The 21,053-nt window shown below is 40.6% G+C and overlaps 1 protein-coding gene across 17 annotated transcripts in view; it reads right to left on the reverse strand.

Annotated features, from left to right (window-relative positions):
• KBTBD12 (kelch repeat and BTB domain containing 12) overlaps positions 1–20,602 on the reverse strand; it is a 71,842-nt gene extending 51,240 nt beyond the window's left edge. For 3 of the 17 annotated variants that reach the window (XM_044385109.2, XM_048226834.2, XM_044385110.3), the window contains exons 1-4: positions 20,478–20,595; positions 11,504–12,685; positions 6,538–6,808; positions 4,276–4,426 (exon numbers count right to left, since the gene is read on the reverse strand). In XM_044385109.2, coding sequence (XP_044241044.1) covers positions 4,276–4,426; positions 6,538–6,808; positions 11,504–12,573 — 1,492 coding nt within the window. In that variant the 5' untranslated portion in view covers positions 12,574–12,685; positions 20,478–20,595. Of the gene's footprint in view, positions 1–4,275; positions 4,427–6,537; positions 6,809–11,503; positions 12,713–13,567; positions 13,619–18,501; positions 18,574–18,791; positions 18,838–19,747; positions 19,847–20,477 lie in introns of all 17 variants that reach the window. The other 14 variants (XM_044385102.3, XM_044385111.3, XM_044385105.3 and 11 more) reach the window with 13 other exon arrangements.
• Between the last annotated feature and the right edge of the window lie 451 nt (positions 20,603–21,053).

Here is a 21,053-nt window from a genome sequence, read left to right on the forward strand (position 1 = left end):
ACGTTTAAGAAGTTTTTGATCATTATTATTTGAAAAAAAAAATCTGTTCCTTTCTGTCTTCTTTTGGGAATCATACCTAGGTTGGTAGACTCGATGATATTTCATATTGTCTCTGAGGCTTTGCTAATTTTTCTCCAATTTCCCCCCCTCTCTTCTTCAGATTAATAATTTCCATTGATATATTTCAAGTTCATGGATTCTTTCTTCTGACAGCTCAACTCTGTCTTTGAGCCCACTTAGTACATTTTTCCTTTGGGTTATTATACTTTAACGTCAGAATTTCCATTTGATTCTTTTAGATAATTTCTATTTCTTTATTGATATCATTGGGGAGTCACTGTCATTTTCCTTTAATTCTTTAAAAATTCTTTAAAAATGATTTTTGTTCATTCTATGAACATATGTTTAATAGCTACTTTGAAGTCTATGCCTGCTAAATCCAACATCTGGAGCCCCTGAGAGACAGGTTTTATTGAATGCTTCCCTGCGCCCACCCCAGCATGGGTTACCCTTCCCTATTTATTTTCCTTTGTATGTAAATTTTTGTTGGTAATTAGACATTTAAAATAATATATTGTAGCAACTTTTAATTTTACTTTTCCCCTAGGGTATTTTTTTCTCTTTTGTTATTGTTGTTGCTGTTTTTAAGAGATTTGCTTAGATTTAATATGCCTCTCCTGTGGTTTGCTTCGGTCTCTGCTCCATTTTTAAAAATTCTCTCTCTCTCTCTCTCTCTCTTTTTAAAGCATAAGGGTTACTCTTATTTCTTCATGGCTCAGGTCTAGTCAAGACTAATCATACTCAAACACTAGTAAGGCTTCCAGCCTTGCTTGGTGGGTCTATGTGTCGGTTGGGAGCACATTCAAAGCTCAGTCAGTTTTCAAGTCTACCATGACTTTTACCTTCTGCCTGGCCTTCTCAGATCTCTGTACATGTGCTCAGACTCCCAGTTACCCAGGAATGTGTGAAGAGCTTATATCCTCTTATGGGCTCCATGTCTGTGTAGCTTCCCTAGTCTCCAGGGATGTGTGGAGAATTTATTAAGTCCTCTCTAGGAATCCATATACAGGATTTTCCTGGAAGGTCCCTATTCAATTTCTGGCTAATTCTCCTATCTGCTGCTGTCCCAAGCAGGACTAAAAGGTTAGGTTAGAGATGCGGGCTTTTCCTATTTATCACTGTGAGTGCGGGTTTCCCACCCTTCACTCCCAAACATGTCAGCCCCCTCTGGCAAACAAAGATGCTGGTTTTCACAGCCAGCCCACTCTGCTAGAATTCCCATGCTGGGTCAACTGGGGTAGGGAATTGGGGCAGCTCAGGAAAGAATGCCAAGGACTGCCTGATGACTTACCTCAAGTTCAGCAGTTTTGAGAAGCTAAGCTTTTCTCAATTTATTGGTTTTGGTTGGTTTCTAGAGACATGAAATGGTTGTTTTTGAAAAATCTGTCTGGTTTTATAGTTGCTTTTTGGGGAGAGGATGTCAACTCATTCACTTCTTCATAGCTGGAAGCCTCCTGCTTTCACTTAGCTTTTGGCCTGCTAAGTTCCTACTGCCATAACAGATCTTAGAAGCTCTTCAGAAAAATTTTAAAAATGTTTTCCCAACAGTTTTTTGTTTTGGTATTTTCAGTGGGAGGATTAGTCTAGATAACTAGTCTGCTATACGAAGAGTTAATACTTTGTCAGTTTTTTTATGACCATTAAATGAATTTCTTTATGCAAAGAATTCAGCAAAGGTCTGTAACACAAAGGGGCTCAAAAAACAGTAGTTATAATAATGTCTGAACACTTACATTGTAGGGATTTAACAACCTTGTTTTATTCCATAACTCTTAGAGGTAGGCATTCCAATTTTAATATTAGCCAAAAAAAGATTTACTAGACCAAGGACATGCAGGTAGTAAATGATGGAGCCAGGATCTCAATCCAAATCTACTTAACTCCAAAACCGGTACCTTCCCCACTTTACCACACTGCTTCCATGGTAAAGGAGATTTCAGAGGCTGTTATTTTGGGGTAGCCTCTAGAGTAACTAGGAGATAGGAAGAAATTAAACCTATTACAGGTATCAGGGAAAGGGGTTATTATAATAATTGGCAGTGACCCCCATCACAGTGGGGCACCCATTGATTCCCAAAAGCAGACAGAGCTTTTGCTAAGACAACTAACAAATGACTATGACACTCCTTTGTCAACCATTGAAACTGAAGAGGTTTTAGGGTTCTATATGGCATCTGCCCAAATTCCAATTATACATATAGTGAACAACGAAATCTGAACAAAAATACCTGAACAACTGAACTTCATTTCATTTCAAAGCTTCCACATATATTTGGGAATTAAGTAGCAAATGTTGGGAATGTGGTCTCTTTTAGATTGAATCTTACAAGATGGGTGACATTTGAGTGATTATGAATCCAGTCCTCAGTTCTGAAGATCCAGAAACTAGATTCTAAGCTACTATAAAAGCCTTCCTGACTGGTCTCTTCGTTTCCAGTCTCTCCCCACCTTTGATCTGTTCTTTAATCCTCACCTCCCCAATACTTCCCAAACATTCTTTAATCGTGTTGCTTCTGCATCATTTCTCAGTACTTACTATTATTCTCTTGGTTCTCCACTATAGTCCTTTGTAACCTGGCTCCCAGTTTACCTGTAAACTCTGTCTCCTGCAGCTCCCTGCACCTGGTGGGCTCATTTACTCACTCTCCTTTAATTCTCTATTCTTACTACTTTCATTCTCACCTCCAAGCCTCTGCTGGAGCTTTCTCCTTGTCTTCTTCCCTGCCACTTTGTACCATCTCCCTTCCTGGGTGTACTCTTCTCTGTCACCTACCCAGATCTTACGGGTCCTTGGACATCTACCTCATTCATCCAGTGGACATTTGTTCATGGGTGAGCTCCAAAGGCTGTCTCTAAGGTGCCTTTCCCCGTATAACTTACAAAAAAACCAAACAAAACACTACATTTTTATCCCACATCTAGCCTAGTTGTGGCTCCACATTAGGCAGAAATCTCATTTTTGTTCAGTTGATAAATCACTTTTATCTCACTTTTGACTACCTCCAACTTAAATATAATTAGGAGACCAGCTCTTCCTTCCCTGGAGTTATACATCTATCCTAGACAATCTATCCTGGTTTAGATATTGTCTCTTCTGGGCCTATGACACAGCATATGGTTATAACCAAGTAACAAATATATTTCCAGAGGAAAAACTCAATTATAATTACGAGTCTCATAACTGAGGTAGTCATAAATTATGTTGCATAATGTTCTTAAAATTATAAAACTATTAATATTTGAGTGCATTAATTATTTTGCTTCATGCTGTGCAGGCAGCCAAGAGATAATGGCTTCCCTTTAGCAAAAAAAAAAAAAAAAAAAAGCTCTATTTGAATGCTTGGTTTGCTCTTAGCCCATATCTCATGTTTTTTCTTTTCCATCTTTTTGGTACCCATCACCTCCCCTATGTTTATGCCAGTTAGTCATCAATGCGCATGGGATGAAGTAAAGAATACTGGAATACTTATCAGTTTACCAGCTGGTCCGCCTCCTTGTCCCAGTCTCACCCCTTCCCACACAGGAAAGGGACAGCGGGAGAGAGAGGGGAGGTGATTGAATGTGCTTAGAAGAGCAAAGGACTTAATAAAAGAGGGGGAAAAAAAGAAGTGAAGAAGGATAAGGGAAGCATAGGAGATGTCCTAGAATCTTTATCCACTTTAGTGGAAATGAACCAATCTTTCACCAATTCCTACTGGTTCGTATAAGACCACACATATTTAAGAAATAAGAAAAAAATACATTCAGATGAGAATTATTTGATAACACCTCTACAGAAGTTTGGTGGGTGAGAGAAAATGAAGAGGGTTGGCATAGTCTGTGTCTTACCTATGGTGGCTTACACTATTAGCACAGATAATCACAGTTGGTTGCCAAAACCCACACTTCATCAACTAAAGGTGGCCAAAGGCTTATTCCCATTTCAAAATATTTTGCTTGATACTATATAGAAAGATGTATCACTACTGTTCTTGAATTCCAAGGGATTTGAAAATTCCATACAAATAATTTTGCTTTCAATAAGTCAATGGACTTCCATTTAATCTTATCTGACTGTGCTCTAGAAAAACAAGAAACAAAAGAACATTTTTGGCTAATTACAGATACATCTGAACTGAGATGCAAGAGGAAGAGAGAATATGTCATTTTTACTGAGGCAAACTACTGAGAAAAATAAAAGTAGTTACGCTCTTTTAAGAATCTGCTGCGTCTTACCCAAAACATAAATCTCACTGTTGACCACGGCTGTACTGAATCGGTACTTAGAGAACTTCATGGGTGCCCGCTCCGTCCATCGATCTTGGCTGGGGTCATACTGCAACAGTCTGTTGCTTAGTCGATCTGGTTCTTCATCAGGGAGATCCATCTGTGTGAAAGATGACAGCCGATATAATAACATACCACTCGGAAATCTCTGGGAGAACGTGAATGCAATTAATCCAAGCAGCCAGCCAAGGAGAAGAACAGGAGTTAGCTGCTGAGACTCACGCTCACAAACACACCAGATCCCCTGACTTGGGGTGATGAGTCTACCGTCAACATCAGAGGAATTTATATTCTGTAATAATGGAGCTAGGGGGTCGGCTACTAGCAAACAATCTGTGATCTGAGCAAGGAGACAAGACAGCACTTTTTTAAAAAAATGAAGCAACTGCAGAGCCTTAAAAATGAAACCTAACTTTCTTGAACAGTATTTACAGTGCAATTTTATCTCAGCAAACTTTATAGTGCTAGAGTTTAATGATATTTGTGAGAAACTAACTTTAATAATTCATAAGACATTTTTCTTTATATTTTTCTGATCCAAATGGAACAAAATTAAGAAAACTTTTTAGTGTTTTAGTAATGAGAGTATTTTTATACTTTAATTATGACCTATATGGGAATGGTCTGAACTTCATCTTCAAGATTGATGGATTAATATACATTATTTGCAGTTATTTTTATGTATTTATTTTATTTATACACATTTTTTAATGACTAGAGACAGTAAAAATTGAACTGTTTGTTCTTACACACATGAATCTGGCTTCCCCTAATCATAAACTTCAGGCGAAGTAGTGTTTTTTTGTCTTCAATGTGTCAAGAACTTCTATGACTTTAGTCTAAGGATGCTTTCTAAGTATCTTTTGTTTTGGATGCAGGTGTTTGACACAGAAATAATTGCCATACTTACGAAAGGTGTAATTAATGTAATTACTTTAAACACACCAGAGATTATGATCACTATGATGCAATCACAACCCCAGGTTATTTTGCAATTTAATGTATTGTATTAGGTAGGGACCAGCAAAAACTTTTGTTATGCAATACATATCCATGTGTCATTTGTTCAAAGACATTATACAGTAATACATATTGACTTTATAGTTTTAATTTTCCTTCTAATTTTTAAGTATTTGATCTTTATTTTAATGGCGAGAAAACCAAAGAAAAGCTTCCATATTGTCTTTGGAGCTTATTCATGCAAAATTAACTATGTAATGGATAGCTCTGAAAATGCTTAATTACAAATAATTGGTCAGGTTTCAGCTACTAGCTGTGATTAAATCTGTACCACTTTTTGATACACAGGACACATCTCAAAACGTATTAAGTGTGATGTTTAAGGTTTAAAAACAGGTATGATATGCTTTAAATGGCAAGATCCAAGCCTATGAAATGAATGCAAGAAGCATCAGTTTTATCACGAAGCAAATTTCCAAAACAAGAAAGCATACAGGCAAAAATAAGTTTACTTTGTGTCATGGGGATGAACAATGAGCTAGTAAGATTCATCTTATGAGAACAAACTGGCAGGCCAGGGCAGAAGGCAGCTGGCCTACTACTACCTCTAAAGGTCAAGGCACCGGGAGGGACACCCAGAGAGAAGAGGAAGGGCCATTGCAGTCATGCTCCACTGACTTTGAATTCTTGGCTTGCTATCTCTTCGCTGGCCTTCCATGCAAATGGTATCCTGATTTCTTTAGCCACTGGTGCCCAACAAAGCCATAAAATGTTTAAAATCACAATATACTTTTGTGGAAATGACTGTGCCATCATCGAATATTCTGGTTTCCCACGTAGAGTAAGAACTTCAAATTTGGAAAAGACGTGAGCGTTACTTGCCTCAGCTCACGCAACTATTAAGCAGACAGAAGTGGGATGAGGATCCAGTGTCTCTGCCTCTTACTTAGATGCTCCCTACAGATAATTTCTCAGCATAAGCATCTTTCATAATTAGCAAGAATGGGAAGGATTATAAAGAGCATAGCATGAATACTGAATGAAGTTGTCTATGAATAACACACTTTAAAATTCATTCTCCTAAACTGCTTTAACACTTCACAATCTTAAGTTTAATATTCTATAAAATAAAAGGCATTTTACCAAGATGTAAGTCATGCTCTTTTAGTGTTCAAAAGCTACAATATTTTTCAACACAGCGGCCAGACGTAGCACAGCCATGCCAATTAGGTATACCGGAAATTTAGTAACCTGAGGGGTCCAGCCTCCGATCACGTAAAGTTTATTATTCACGGTTACTACGGCATGACATGCCAACTGCAGTGGAAGGGGAGACACCCTTCTCCAACTGTCCCGTTCTATAGAGTACTTATCCACACAGTTTGTAATGAGATACTGGTTTTTAACTTTCATCTGTCCTCCTATAACATAGAGGTCATTATGTACACTGCCCAGAGCATAGAGCTCTCGAAATTCAGCGGTGCATAACTTTTCCCAAAACTGGTTTCCTCTATCGTGATACCTGCAAATTAAGAGAGAGAACCCAGGATTAGTGTTAACTGGAAAATAACTCACCCAAGAAACACACTCGTTTCTTTTCCAGCTAGAAATGACACAATTTGGTTCCTCTAATTGGGGAGGAAGAAACATTAATATAAGATAGTAATACAGGTTTGTGCTTCTTTTTTTTTGGCAACGATTGATGAACAAACTATAATGTACACGGAAATAATTAAACACATCTCCCTGCAGAATTTTAGAAAGTATATTGACAAAGTATGGATTATCCAGGACTAGCTTTCATTTCCCAATTCTGGGAAAGAAAATCAAGAACAAATAGGAAATCTTGCAGCAAGACATTTGTAATTTTACTATAAAAGAGGAATAAGTAAAAATGAAGAAAAATACAAAAATGTCTTATTCTGTGGACTAGAAGTCTCACTTTAATACTACTTTAAAGCAATCAGCTTTCCAGTAGAGAATCTCAAAATATGTCAGTTCAGAGATTTCTAATGGGACAAGGTAGGGTATGTAGAATTTTGAGGATTGTTCTTGTAGTTCTAATTGGCTTAGAACAGAGTCAGGAGCATGTGTAGGTGTCTACTACGTTTAACATCTATTTTAATGCTCTGGGTATGATAATTTCAGTCATATCTTCCATGAAAAAATATGTCAGTCTGAGAAGGGTTTTGGGAGGTAGGGATACCAGGATATACGGTCTTTCAATACCTCCTAGAGTCCAACACATTAATTGATAGTGTGTGTGTATGTGTGTGTGTGTGTGGCATGATGTAGTCACTAAATATACGATTTTGTGGGTATCCTTTGTCTTGCCTCTTGATAATGGTAAGTCTGTTTTCTCCAATCATGATTTGGGACACATAGTCTAAGAAGAACAAAAGTATTTATGAGGACAGTGGGATGTGACATTAGAGTTGTCCCAGAAAATCCAGAATATATTCTGGAATTCAAAACAAAGACAAAACCAGGAAAATATGGAAAATAAGAAAAAAAAGTTGTTCTGTGTAGAAAGAAAGGAAGAAATTATGAATGTTCTATACAGAGTACAGTTTTAAAGTACAGAATACAGCACAGTTTCAAGTACGCTACTTACTTTGTATCAAACATTTGATAGTAAATCAGATTATAGGAGTTTTGCCCAGTTGTTCTGAGCCAACTCTCACATTCTTGCCTAGACAGAATTCCTTGCTTCGGGCTTGACATGGAAGTTGGAAGACAATGCTTCTTTCCTGGAGGGCACGTCACAAACTGGACGCAGAAACTCAACAAACCCAGTCATCATTGTCGTTTGTGTAATCCACATAGGAAACCAGTCCCTAGAATCACAATTGATATTTTCACCACTGCTTTTAATTGTACTGGATTTTAGAAGAGGAAGGAGGATTAAGGTGTCAAGTGTGGGGGATACCGAAGTAAAGCTGGTGGGTGAGTATATCAAAAGAACTAAAAAATGGGTTTTTGGCTTTCTGAGACATGGTTTAAGAAAACAGGCCAAGAATGAAATACATCCCATGAACTAGGAAGTACGTGTTTGCAGGGCAAGCTTGCTAATCTGATTTTTAACACTTTGAACTGAAAATGGGGAAAGAAAATGCCCAGATAAAACTATAAAACATGTTATTAAGAAAAATGGATATGACATTAAAAGGAAATAGTGACAAAAGTGGTTCAACATTCACAGACGTTGATAGTGTAAAGACAACACTTAGCTCCTCAGCTGTGTGCACACCCAAGTATGAGAGTGAGTTAAAGGACACGGAAAGGTATATCTTTTTTTAAAAGAAATGGCCTACTAGAGTACAGGTCTACTTCCTAAGTCAAGAAGAAATATATCTGCATAGAAATCTATGAACTATAGAGAGTAGAGGCAAGTTGAAGAGCATCCAGCAAAGATAAAAGGGATAGGAACAGAAATAATAGAGTAGGAATGTACCACGAGACGATCATTTCTCACACGTATCACAAAACTGGCGCTAACATGACGTTCAGTAGTGCTCTAAGATTTTAACTACCCGATATCTGCTGGAAGTCTGGCTCAGTGAAGCCCAAAGCAATGCTTCTGATAATTTCATTATTTGCCTTGCTGACCATTTCATTACTGGAGGAGGTGAGCAGGGTAACTGATGCTTTGGCCCTGACTCTGACTACTGTGGAGGAGCTGGCTGGTGATGAGAACGTAGCTGAGTTCAAGACAGGTAAGAAGGAAAACACCGAGTTTGTAGTTAGACATATGACATCAGAAAGGGAAGTAGGCTTTCAAAAACAGTTAAGAGGAGAGATGCTTGAGGATCATAAGAGAAAGGCACTTGGACAGGGTTAGATGTTTATTAAAAATGATGACAGTCAAGAAATGGGTAGAAGGGGGCGCCTGGCGGCCTCAGCCGTTAAGCGTCTGCCTTTGGCTCAGGTCATGTCAAATTAATAAATAAAATCTTAAAAAAAAAAAGAAAGAGGGGCGCCTGGGTGGCATAGCGGTTAAGCGTCTGCCTTCGGCTCAGGGCGTGATCTCAGCATTATGGGATCGAGCCCCACATCAGGCTCCTCCGCTGTGAGCCTGCTTCTTCCTCTCCCACTCCCCCTGCTTGTGTTCCCTCTCTCGCTGGCTGTCTCTCTCTCTGTCGAATAAATAAATAAAATCTAAAAAAAAAAAAAGAAAAAGAAAGAAAGAAAGAAAGAAATGGGCAGAAGACATGAACAGACATTTCTCCAAAGAGGACACACAAATAGCCAAAAGACACATGAAAATATGCTCAATATCACTTGGCATTAGGGAAATACAAATCAAAATCACAATGAAATACCACCTCATACTGATCGGAATGGCTAAAATTAACCAACAGAGGTTGGTGAGGATGCAGAGAAAGGGCAACCTTCACTGTTGGTGGGAATGCAAGCTGGAAAACAGTATGGAGGTTCCTCAGAAAGTTAAAAATATAGCTACCCTACAACCCAGCAATTGTGCTACCAGGTATTTACCCAAAGGATACAAACATAGTGATTTGAAGGGGCACCTGTACCCCAATGTTTATAGCAGCAATGTCTACAATTGTCAAAGTATGGAAAGAGCCCAGATGTCCATTGACAGATGAATAAATAAAGAAGATGTGGTCTATACATAAAACGGAATATTACTGAGCCATTAAAAAGTTGAAATCTTACCATTTGCAACAATGCGAATGAAACTGGAGGGTATTATGCTAAGTGAAATAAGTCAATCAGAGAAAGACAATTATCATATGATCTCACTCATAGTGAAATTTAAGAAACAAAACAGAGGGTCATAGGGGAAGAGAGGGGAAAAATAAAATAGGATGTAATCAGAGAGGGAGACAAACATAAGAGACTCTTAAGTCTAGGAAACAAACTGAGGGTTGCTGGAGAGGAGGTTGGTGGGGGGATGGGGTAACTGGGTGAAGGGCATTAAGGAGGGCACTTGATGGAATGAGCACTGGGTGTTCCATGCACCTAATGAATCACTAAACTCTACCTCTGAAACTAATAATATACTATATGTTAATTAATTGAATTTAAATAAAATAAATAAAAATAATGGCAGAACTGTGGACTGTCTTGATGAGGAAGAAAAAGAGCTATGCAAAGAACCTGAGGTAACTGTACAAGAGGCTCTGTGATGAAAAGAAGAGCACTTGGAATCTGACATCCAGGCTCCATACCTGATTATTCTGAGGAAGGCTGTGCTTGCTGCCCAGGGACATGCTCGGCCCCCAAGGGCACAGGGCCAGGTCACTCACCCAGGGCTCTGCAGTCGCTCCCCCATCACTACCAGGGGAGATGAAGGTGAAAAGGGGACCGACCTATAGCTGAAAGCAGATAATGGAATGTTAAAAGATGACAGGAAAAGAGTAGACCTCTTAATCCTTCCTTTGTCCTAACTTTGCTGGCAAGAGTTCCTTTCTCACTGAAAAGTCCGAACAAATCCTTGTACGAGGAAACTGAGAGGGGGAGGGTACTGAAGGCGAGCTTTCCTACCTAGTGCTTATTCTAAGGACGTCTTATTTACCCCTTAGACTGGAGCCCTGAATGCTCACTGAATGCTTGCTGAAGAAACAGTAAACAGATGATAGTCCTCACACAGGAGACCTAGAGGACATGCTGCTTCTTAGCAGACACTCCTTTCTCCAACGATTCTAGGGCTTGAAGCATTCTTAGGCCACAAACATTTTATGCTATTAGAGGTTTAGGAAAGACCTACAAATTAAGGATACAGAATGAAAGCCGACAGATAATTAGTAATTTTTGGTTGAGAAAAAAATTATTTACTACTCTGAATTATGAACTAAAAAAATCAGTTGAAAGGAATCTGTACTAACAAATTTCTTCTTGTTAAAAGTTGTCTTAAGCTCTTCAAAACTTGTAACTAAGCGATTACATCCTTTCATATGAATCAATAATGAAAGCCACGCATTAAATTGTACAATGGAATCATAACTATATACATTTAACTTACGGAAATCCAGCTGTATGCCCTTAACAAATTAAAGGGGAGAAAATAATTTTAAAATGTGGGCGATTTCATCACGAATCTTCTATATATGTAAAATATGTAATTATGGTGTAATTTTGACTACACATCATTGAAGAGATGATCACTCTTTCGGGAGTACTTTCTTCTACTGCTGCTAATGTCAGAGCCAGATAATTAAAAACAACTTACAAATATTTGTGAGATACAAACCTATAGATTTCAACATTCTTGCTCTTTTGTCTAGAGAGTTTAGAGGCACTTGCTTCTCCAGCCACAATTATGGTGTTGTTTTCCATGACCACACCAGCACACACGGTTCCCAAGCCCTCTCCATACTTGGGGGACGAGACAAAATAGGTCTTCTGTGAAGTGGGATCATAACAAAAACTGGCGTCCCCATAGTTCCTATGTCTTGACCTGATTCCCGAAGAATTGTTGCCAATGCAAAGCAAAAGACTAGTCGTCTCCATGCCATAACGAAGATTTAGAGAGTGCTGCCGGGGCGTCTTGATGGCTTTGAATGCGTTCTGAATTATGTCAATGCAAGCTGCGTCACACAGAAGCATGGTGTTCCTTTTTAGGGCTTGCCTTAAGAAAGAAGGATTTATAAGTTCCAATCTGACTTGCTTCAGAAGCTCCACGAGATGCCCTGTGCGCGATGCTTGGCTATGATTTACCCACCTCAGGACGAGGTCCAGAATGCTCTCCTCCCTGGATATGTTAAGGTCATCTGACTTAATAAGCGTCAGAAATTGGTGTGCTTCGACTTCTAATATTTCTTCATGTAAGCTGACCTCAGCAAAGTGCTGATACAAATATTTCTTCGATTGATCAGATAAATCTTCAGCTCCAATCTGCTTTGCAAAATAATAGATACCTACACAGTTCGAGGCGTCCATATGGTCCATCATATATCTCTGACACACACTGAAGATTTCTTCCATCTGCATGAAATAGGCAGCCATAGCTACGGTCTGCACATTGGCGTTACTGATCTCTAAAGCCGCATTGTACATGTAATTCAATATCACGGACACGCTTTCTGCTGTGATGTCATGAAGTATGACTTCCCTTTGAGTACATTCGAGTAGTCCACAGGTGAACATAGCTTTGAAATAAGGACTAAATGCAGCCAGGACCAGCCTGTGGCAAGGAAATTTCTCCCCTTCTGCTATGAGTATGACATCAATCATTTCTGCTAATTCTTTCATGTTCCTAACTTGATTCAGTAAATTCAAGCCATGTTGGTATTTTTCTTTTCCCTCAGCCTTGCACTCCATGATCCACTTTCCAGTGTTTCCACGTACGTCTCCTTCAAACGTAGCTGGGTTCTTGCGGGGCTATTTTCATGTCTGATTACTCACAAAGCAACAGAGATGTGCTGGAACACTCCTGAGGGAAAGAAAAGAATCCGGTTTCCTGTAAGAAAACAATTCTCTGTGATTTAAATATGCAGCATTAGTACTAAGAACTATTTATAAATAAGTGTTATTCACTTCAAATGCAGTAGCTTAAGACAACCACTTCTGTATCTAGAAATAATGTCAGTGATCGTAGAAACAGTAAATTATCAACTATAACAACATTAACCTCAGCAGCAGCAGAGATTTTTCCAGGAGGGCTGGGAAGGCCTCCCTCCCAAGGTGAATGAAGAGAGAAGTGGTAAGATGGTCCATTTTGCAACTGCATTTGCAGTTACCAAATACGGCTGCCTGCAGGCCAGGGGGCAGGGGCATTAGGTAACCTGCTCTCAGAGGAGATGGATCACTGAAAATGTCATGTGCCAAAAAACAAAAACCACACTCAAATGTTATAATGGCCCCAGAACCACACAGGATGGCTGAGAAAAAAAAGCCCATTAAAATTCTGCTCAAACTTTTCCTATGGGGCAAATAATTCAAAACAGTGCTTTGGAAAGCACAGCCAAATGTCTGCTGATCTGAGAATTCACAACACTTGAAACTTACAGCTAAATCATCCTAAACTTAGAAAGTGCACAAAAGCCATCTCGTTTCTCTATCCCCACTCCTTGCTCGGCTTCCCTTTGTTCCTTACTCCACAGTGGCGGAGATGGACTCTTCTCCCCTTAAAAAGCACTGGTCTAGTCAGAAATCTCTTTGAGCTAGTTGCCTGTCTTCACCTTGCCCAGGGGAATGGAAACGGTGTTTCAAAGAAGCTAATTAGCTGTTTGGATTTAAAGAAGAATTCCTAGAGTCTGCAACCCTCACGTTGAGGAACACATCTCCAGGCCTTGCCACCCTGTCTGGTTCTTACTTGGCTAGAAGTTGCACGCAGTAAGAATGAGCAATGGTAGAAAAGTCAGTCCTGGAGTTAAGAGAGGAAGAGAGGTGATAATTTCAATCATATGAAAGCATAGTTTGTCAGCTATAAAGGCTCTACATTTTCTACATTTCTGTAATCCTATCAAGATTAGAAATCTCAGCGAGACTTCTCCATCTCAATTCTCACTGTGTCTCAATGAGAAATGGCACTTTTTTCAGTGTTGAATTAAAGTTCATTTCAGGAAACCCGTGTTAAGCAGGATAGGAATGTTTAAATATATAATGGCAACTATAAGACCTAAAAATCACTGTGCTGCAGTGTGTGGAATGAAAACAACCAGCTGATCTAAGAATCTGTGTAACTGAAGTAGGAGTAAAATTCTCCTTGCCAGATTTTCCAGCATTAATGCCTCAGCTTTATTTCAATAAAAGCTTAAGACTTCCTTTGTGAGGCCTTGCAGGTTAAAAGTGAACCTTTGTTTTTTACTTTCATTTGTTTTACATTTTTACAAAGAGAATCCAATTATGGGTAATTAAGAGGTCATTATATTTCCGAGCTCTCCTACAACACATTATGAGTAGCCCAAATCATATTATGTGGGCCTCTTTGTACATAAACACATCACTCAACTTTATAGATGGCAGCTGTTACTTTGAGCTGAAAACCAGAAAAGTTTCCTTACAAGGAGATAAATATTAATGAGTTTCTCCTATTCCATTTGTACTGATACCTAAGAATCACTTAGAGGGTATTGATGTCAGTGCTAGAAAGCCAAGAGCAGTTTCCAGATAGGATCACCAGATCCAGTACAATGCGGGCAGTCCAGACTCACTAGGTCCTCAAGTGTTGACCTTGATGCTGCCAGTAAGAAATGAGATGCTGGGGACTCACATGTTTTGACCACAATCCTAGGATTTTATATCTTTTTTTTTAAAGATTACATTTATTTATTTGAGAGAGAGAGAGAGCGAGAGTGCACCAGCAGGGTATAGAGGCAGAGGGAGAGAGAGAAGCAGACTCTCCACTGAGCAGGGAGCCCGACGTGGGGCTTGATCTCAGGACCCTGGGGTCATGACCTGAGCCAAAGGCAGATGCTTAACCGACTGAGCCACCCAGGCACCTCAGGATTTTATATCTTTAAGACAAAAACCAACCATCTTGTTGAACCTTGTGACATAGGACTATCTTAATAAAAACACAGGCAGCATTAGTTTCAAAAAGAAGTTAAAAGTGGAATAACTAGTACAACATGTGTTCCTTTTCTTTATAAATGTAGTAGTGCCTTATAAACAACTTTACAGTGGACAATATTGGGTTTCCCCCAGAATCCAACCTGTCTTCTGTTGGAGTGGATGGGGTAGGACCACTGTGACTGGTTCAGGGACGGGTGTGAGACCACAGAGATGGGCTTAATGAGAGTGAAACTCAGGTCTTGGGTTCAATGGCTAGGGGTGTCCACGTGTTCTGTAGATGAGAAGTCTGGAACTGCTACAGCCATGTCCCCATAAGCCAGCATGAGGACACAGCTAATACAGGGAGGATGGCAGAGAATCTAGAGCAGTGGGTTTGAAAGACGCTTTCTACCTGTATTTTTCAGTTTTCAGTGACAAACCCTTTCCTCTACTGTTTAAGCAAGTGTGTATTGGGATTGCTGTAACCAACACTCAAGAGTCCTTACCGGTATAAACTGACATATGCAAAAAGGTTGAGAAAAGGTTGTCTAAGGTAATTGCAAATATATTTTGTAAAATTCCACTTTTCTTATATTCTTATGTCTTCTATCAGTATATTGTCACGTAAAAGAACCATAGAAACTTCTAGTTATCTTCGTTTCCTTTTTTTTTTTTTTTACATTTTTATTTGAGGGAGGGGGAGAGATAGAGAGAGAGTGTGACAGGGAGAAGCAGAAAGGGAGAGAGAGGGGGGGAAGAATCTCAGGCAGACTCTGCACTCAATGCAGAGCTAACACGAGGCTTTGATCTCCCAACCCTGAGGTCATGACCTGAGCCAAAACCAAGAGTAGGATGCTTAACCAACTGAGCCACCCAGGTGCCCCTTCATTTCTTCTTGATAGAAGGCAATATACACTAAGTCACTCTTCTCAGTTTACCTATTCTCATTAAATGGCCACAACATTTTACAGGTGCAGGAACTGAGTTTTGAACCCGGTTCTATCTGACTCCAAAGTCTGCACTCTCAACCATTCACTCTTGCGCAAGTGTGGGCAAAGTAGGGCCAGAGAGTAAATATTTCAGGCTTTGCAGGCTTAGGGTCTCTGTCCTAACAACTCAACTCTGCTGTTGTAATGCAAAAGCAGGCATAAATAATACAGAAACAAACGAGCATGGCTATGTGCCAATGAAATGTTTTAGGGCTATGAAAACTTGAATTTCATATATTTTCATGTGTCATGAAACAGTATTCTTCTTTTGATTTTTAAAAGCTATTTAGAATGATAAAATCCATTCTTAGCTTATGGGCTATCCAAAACCAGGCCACAGGTCAACCACTCTTGCTCTATTGTTATAAATAAAGCCACTTTCTAGATCCTGAGTAGGAAAATATCCCATCTGGGTTCCTAACCTCCGCTTCTCTGCTTAAGCCCAGCTGAAGAGTTTTGATTCAAAAAGATTCAGAAAGATCATCTGGTTGTCCCCAAGTTTCCCAAATATAAATCAATTTCTCGAATAAATACTTTATTTGGATGCAGCCTGTCTGCCCCAAATATTGACTTCAACAACGACAAATGTTTTTAAAACAGAAATAACTGTTTCCAACATTCTGAAAACACATTTATGAATTTGTTAGATGGGCGTATGTATTTGTTAAGTATCCCCTTTTCCCACTTGCCTTTTATGTACCTCCTGAAAGCTACTCGAAATTTCTATGGATTTATGGACCAAAGGAATTTACTGATGGAAATCCTGAAAAATACCCAGGCCGTTAAATGCACCGCCACACTTTAAAGACATTCTCAGCATTGTGTCCTGTATTTATAAGGTGCAGAGAAGATACTAGCATTGCAGATGGGGTCTTTGAAGGGACAGAGTCCCAGGTTTGCATCTCCGTTTAGCCACCTACTTGCTATAATCCCAAAATGACTTAACCTTTCTAAACGTTGGTTTGTTCATCTGTGAAATGGGAGAATGTATATAAAAGTCGTTAAGTCAGCTCTTGGCATCCAAGTGCCCCATAAAGGAAATCACTGTTATTCTACAGTGATGTGTCAGAGTGCGGCTCGAGGCTGGAAACCCGGGCTCTGCTGGGTTACCGAGGCCTGGCTTTGAATCCTTGCCCTGCTGTCTGATAACGTGAGCAAGTTTCTTAGCCTCGTTCAGTTTCCTCACTTGAGATTAGCTTGGAGAATTGTTTAAGAATAGTTGGGAGAATTAAATAAGGCCATGGGTGTACAATACATCATTTGCTTAGTAAATCTGCTTCGTACTGCTGAAGCAGGATACACCTGTATAAATAATTTTCTAATAATAATGTTTGGGTCCATATACAAACTGCTTGTGGGTACAGACACAGCTCATAAATAAAAGAGCTGACAGCAACTTTTTCTTATAATGAGGGCAGAGAGGGCATTCTCCTCTCATCAGCAAAACAAAACTGTATAAATGTTCTCAATGATATCAGTGGCAAGTTATTCTCTGCTCCAATTTATAGAAGACTGAACTGGTGCATTCATATTAATAGTACCCATAATAATAGAGAAAAAATGAGTAGCAAGATAAATACAAATCACAAGAATAAAGCCTAATTACTTTGCAAATCCAAAATGCAGTTATACCCATGTCCAGTATATTTAGTTTTGAGAGATGGACTGCTACAAATTTTAATGTGGCATAAAAATGTTAATTTAAGCTGCTAAGGATTTGCTTTTATAATGTTTAATATTATAATCTTTACATTATCTTTAAAGTTCCGACTTTTTCTACATAACAAATGATACATGAGCTTGCCTCCATGTTTTGTTGAAGTTAAAAGTAGTTTAAATTCATAGTAGCGATGCTTGAAATAGCAAAAATTTGGAAATAACCTAAATATTGATTAACATGAGAACAGGTCAACTAGAGGATATTCACTCAAGAGAACACTGCACAGCATAAACACAAAATGAACTAGAGCTGCATGTATCAACATGAATTTCACAAACACCATAATGTGTGCAAAAGACTGTAGAAGAGATGCTACAAACCACTGATCTCATGTTTAAAATCATTATGTTCTAATAGAGTAAATATAGACAATATATTCTGACAGAATAAATATAAACAATTGGTAAATCCAGGAAAAGATATACAGGAGTTTTTTATACCATTCTTAGAACTGTGAGTTTGGAACTACATCAAAATAAAACATGAGGGGCGCCTGGGTGGCTCAGTCAGTGAAGCATCCAACTCGTGATCTTGGCTCAGGTCATGATCCCAGGGTCCTGAGATGGAGCCCTATCGTGGGCTCTGTGCTCAGCGGGGAGTCTGCTTGAGATTCTCTCCTCTCTGCCCTTCACCCTGTTCACGTGTGCACTGTCTCTCTCTCTCTCTCTAAAAAAAAATCCTAAAAAAAATTTTTAGGGGCGCCTGGGTGGCTCAGTCAGTTAGTTAAGCGTCTGCCTTTGGCTCAGGTCATGATCCCAGGGTCCTGGGCTCGAGCCCTGAGTCGGGCTCCCTGCTCCGCCGGGAGTCGGCTTCTCCCTCCCCCTACCTCTCTGCCTACTTGTGCTCACGCATGCTCTCTGTCAAATAAAAAATAAAATCTATAAAAAGCAATAAAGTCTTTAAAATTATATATTCTTTAAGGATACAAACAGCTGTGGTGGAATATAAAGAAATGAAGGGTAATTATAAAAAACATCAAATTCGGGACAGGGTTGCCTTGAGGAAGTGCGGAAGGAGGGGATACAACTGGAGAACTGTACTTACCGTGGTGAGCACTGCATAATGTCTGAAACTGTCCCATCGCTATGTTGTGTGTATTCAGCACACCTGAAACTGCTACAACATCATATGTCACATGTACTTCAATAATAAAGATTAAAAAAATGTATCCTGAGCCTATCTTCGCCAACACCATCCCTCCTACAAACATCATGAGGCCCTTCACAATCTGGCCATCTCCCCACCGTTCTTGCCTCATCTCCTGGCTTTCCTTCCTTACACTTTTCAGTCTTTTAGTAGTACCGAACCACTAACAATTCTAATGCATACGTTACCTTTACACACGTTGTTCTGTCTGGAATATCCTTCTCCCCCTTCCACCTGAAAGAATACAAGTGGCTCTTCCAAATTCAGCTCAGACATCACCTGTGAAGCCTTCTCCGCGCCTTCCTTGCTTGTACCTCTAACATAGTGACTGCTGTGTCTGCCTGCCTCCCCTTTCAATGACGAGCACACAGACGGTAGGGGCTCATGTTTTAGTCATTTCCGTACTCAACATGTTAGTGATGATGCCTGCTGCGTTAGGGCTGCTCAGTGAGGCCTGTGCAACTAAATGTTTTGCTTAGTCCTAAATTACAAGTTCCTTCACCTTTTTTTCTTCTTGTTTTATTCATGTTAATAAACCATTATCTCGAAGATGCTTTTCTACATTTAAAAGTTGTGCTTGATTCTTCAAGTTGCTAATGCTTTGTCCAAGTCAAGCAAATCACCCAGAATCCTTAGCTTGGTTTCCTTGATGCACTGCGACACCCACTTCTCACTTCTACTTTCAAAATTAATCCCCAGTTACCGCGTGCTCTCAGGAATTCGGCCCCAATTTTTAGAGAACTGAAGCCAGAGATTGCAAATTGGCTGCTCACAGACTTTTTTTCTGCAAACTAGTTGTCAACATGCGAAACTGCCACATTGTAACATCTACTGAAAAAAATTAAAGATATGGCGACAGTGGAGTCTTAATTCCCATGGTGACAACAGTGTGCATGACCTGAGTAGACAGATGCCACCTCTCAGATGGCACATCTACTCTCCTTTCCCTAGCCCCCACTATCCTTAGTGTCAGTCCTCATTTATAATTCTTCTCACACTGTTGCTTCCCGCCCCCCTTTAGTTACCCTACAGCCACTTATCTGAGACCTCTGGTTTTCACCATTCCATCCCCACACCTTATTTTGCTCAGTATCACAACCTTGCACAGACAGTGGTAGAAAATGGCTCAGAATACCCACATTACCTTAAATGCACTTTGAGTCTCCCATGAGCATGGAAAAACACCTGATTCACTTAATAGCAATAATCCATCACGCACACTAGGTGTTTAATAATGGCCAGGCTGTAAGTGATAAAGCAAGTAAGGTAAGTTTCCTTTTTGCTTTCCTTTGAGGAGTTGGCACTGTTTTGCATTCTCAGGGCACTTTAAACTTTTCAGAGTGCTTTAATATGCATTATGCAGTAGCTCATTAGTTCCTCTTAAGAATCACGAGGGGGGAAGAGCAGGGCAATTATATTCCTGGCTTTAAAGTTAAGAGAGTTGCCTGGGGCTACTTCCGATGCTTAGTGAAGTTTTTTAAAGCGCCAGGCACTATTCCAGGCCCCAGGCAGAAAGCCAGGAAGGGAAAGACAGAAGGGTCCCTGCCTTTAAGGAGCTTACAGTCTAGTGAGGGAGGCAAACGTTAAGGTAGATAGATAATGCTAGGCCAGTGAATACTGCCGTGTTAAAGAGGGAAGAGACTCCTGGCTGAGCAAAAGTGGTCTGGAGAAGGAAGCGACTGCTGGGCTGAGCTGTGAAGCCAGGAGCCGGCCGCATGACCACGGGAGGGAAGCGCAGTGGGCCCCGCAAGTGCCAAGGGTTGGGAGGCTGCCCCCAGCTCCGGCCCTCCTCGACCTTTCTCCATTGGCCCGGCCCTGGAGCTAAGACAAGGCCCTCGATGGGGGCCCGCGTTTTTTCTGTCACCGTTACTTACAAGCTGCTGACCCCCGGCTTGAGGCTCGGCCCCACTGGCTCCGCAGAGGCCGCGGCGATGGCGCCGCGACCTGGCCCTGTGGCCGCGCTGACGGGGCCAGGCTGCCCGGGGCGGGGCAGCTAGCGGGCTTGACCGGCCGGCACTGCCCAATATGGGCCTGTGAGGCCCGGCGATATAAATAGACGGCGCCGGGAGCGCAGGGGACCAAGGGCTGGAGCCCCGCGTTGGGGGAGGGAGGGCGCTGGCAGCTCCTCTGAAGTGACAGGTGCTCGCCCTCGGCGTCCCGGGAGCTGGGGATCGGACCGCTCTGCGCCTGCGCGTATCGTCCCAGCGGCTCCGCGACGGCAATCCGCAACCTGCAGGCCCGCGGGCGGCTCTGCGCCTGCGCCAGTCTTCCCGCGCCGGCCCGCGTGCCAGGGCGGCTGAACGTCCGCCGGGAGTGGGCGAGGACCTTGTTCAGAGATTCTGCAAATCGGATTTCTATAAATGACACAGCTATCCGCTTAATCTTTTAAAAAAATGCAAACGACCAGAACCCACTATGTGTGGGCTCCCTGAATGTGGCCAGGGAATTGG

The sequence above is a fragment of the Ursus arctos genome, unplaced genomic scaffold (genome assembly GCF_023065955.2).
Source record: "Ursus arctos isolate Adak ecotype North America unplaced genomic scaffold, UrsArc2.0 scaffold_14, whole genome shotgun sequence".
Classification (NCBI taxonomy): domain Eukaryota; kingdom Metazoa; phylum Chordata; class Mammalia; order Carnivora; family Ursidae; genus Ursus; species Ursus arctos.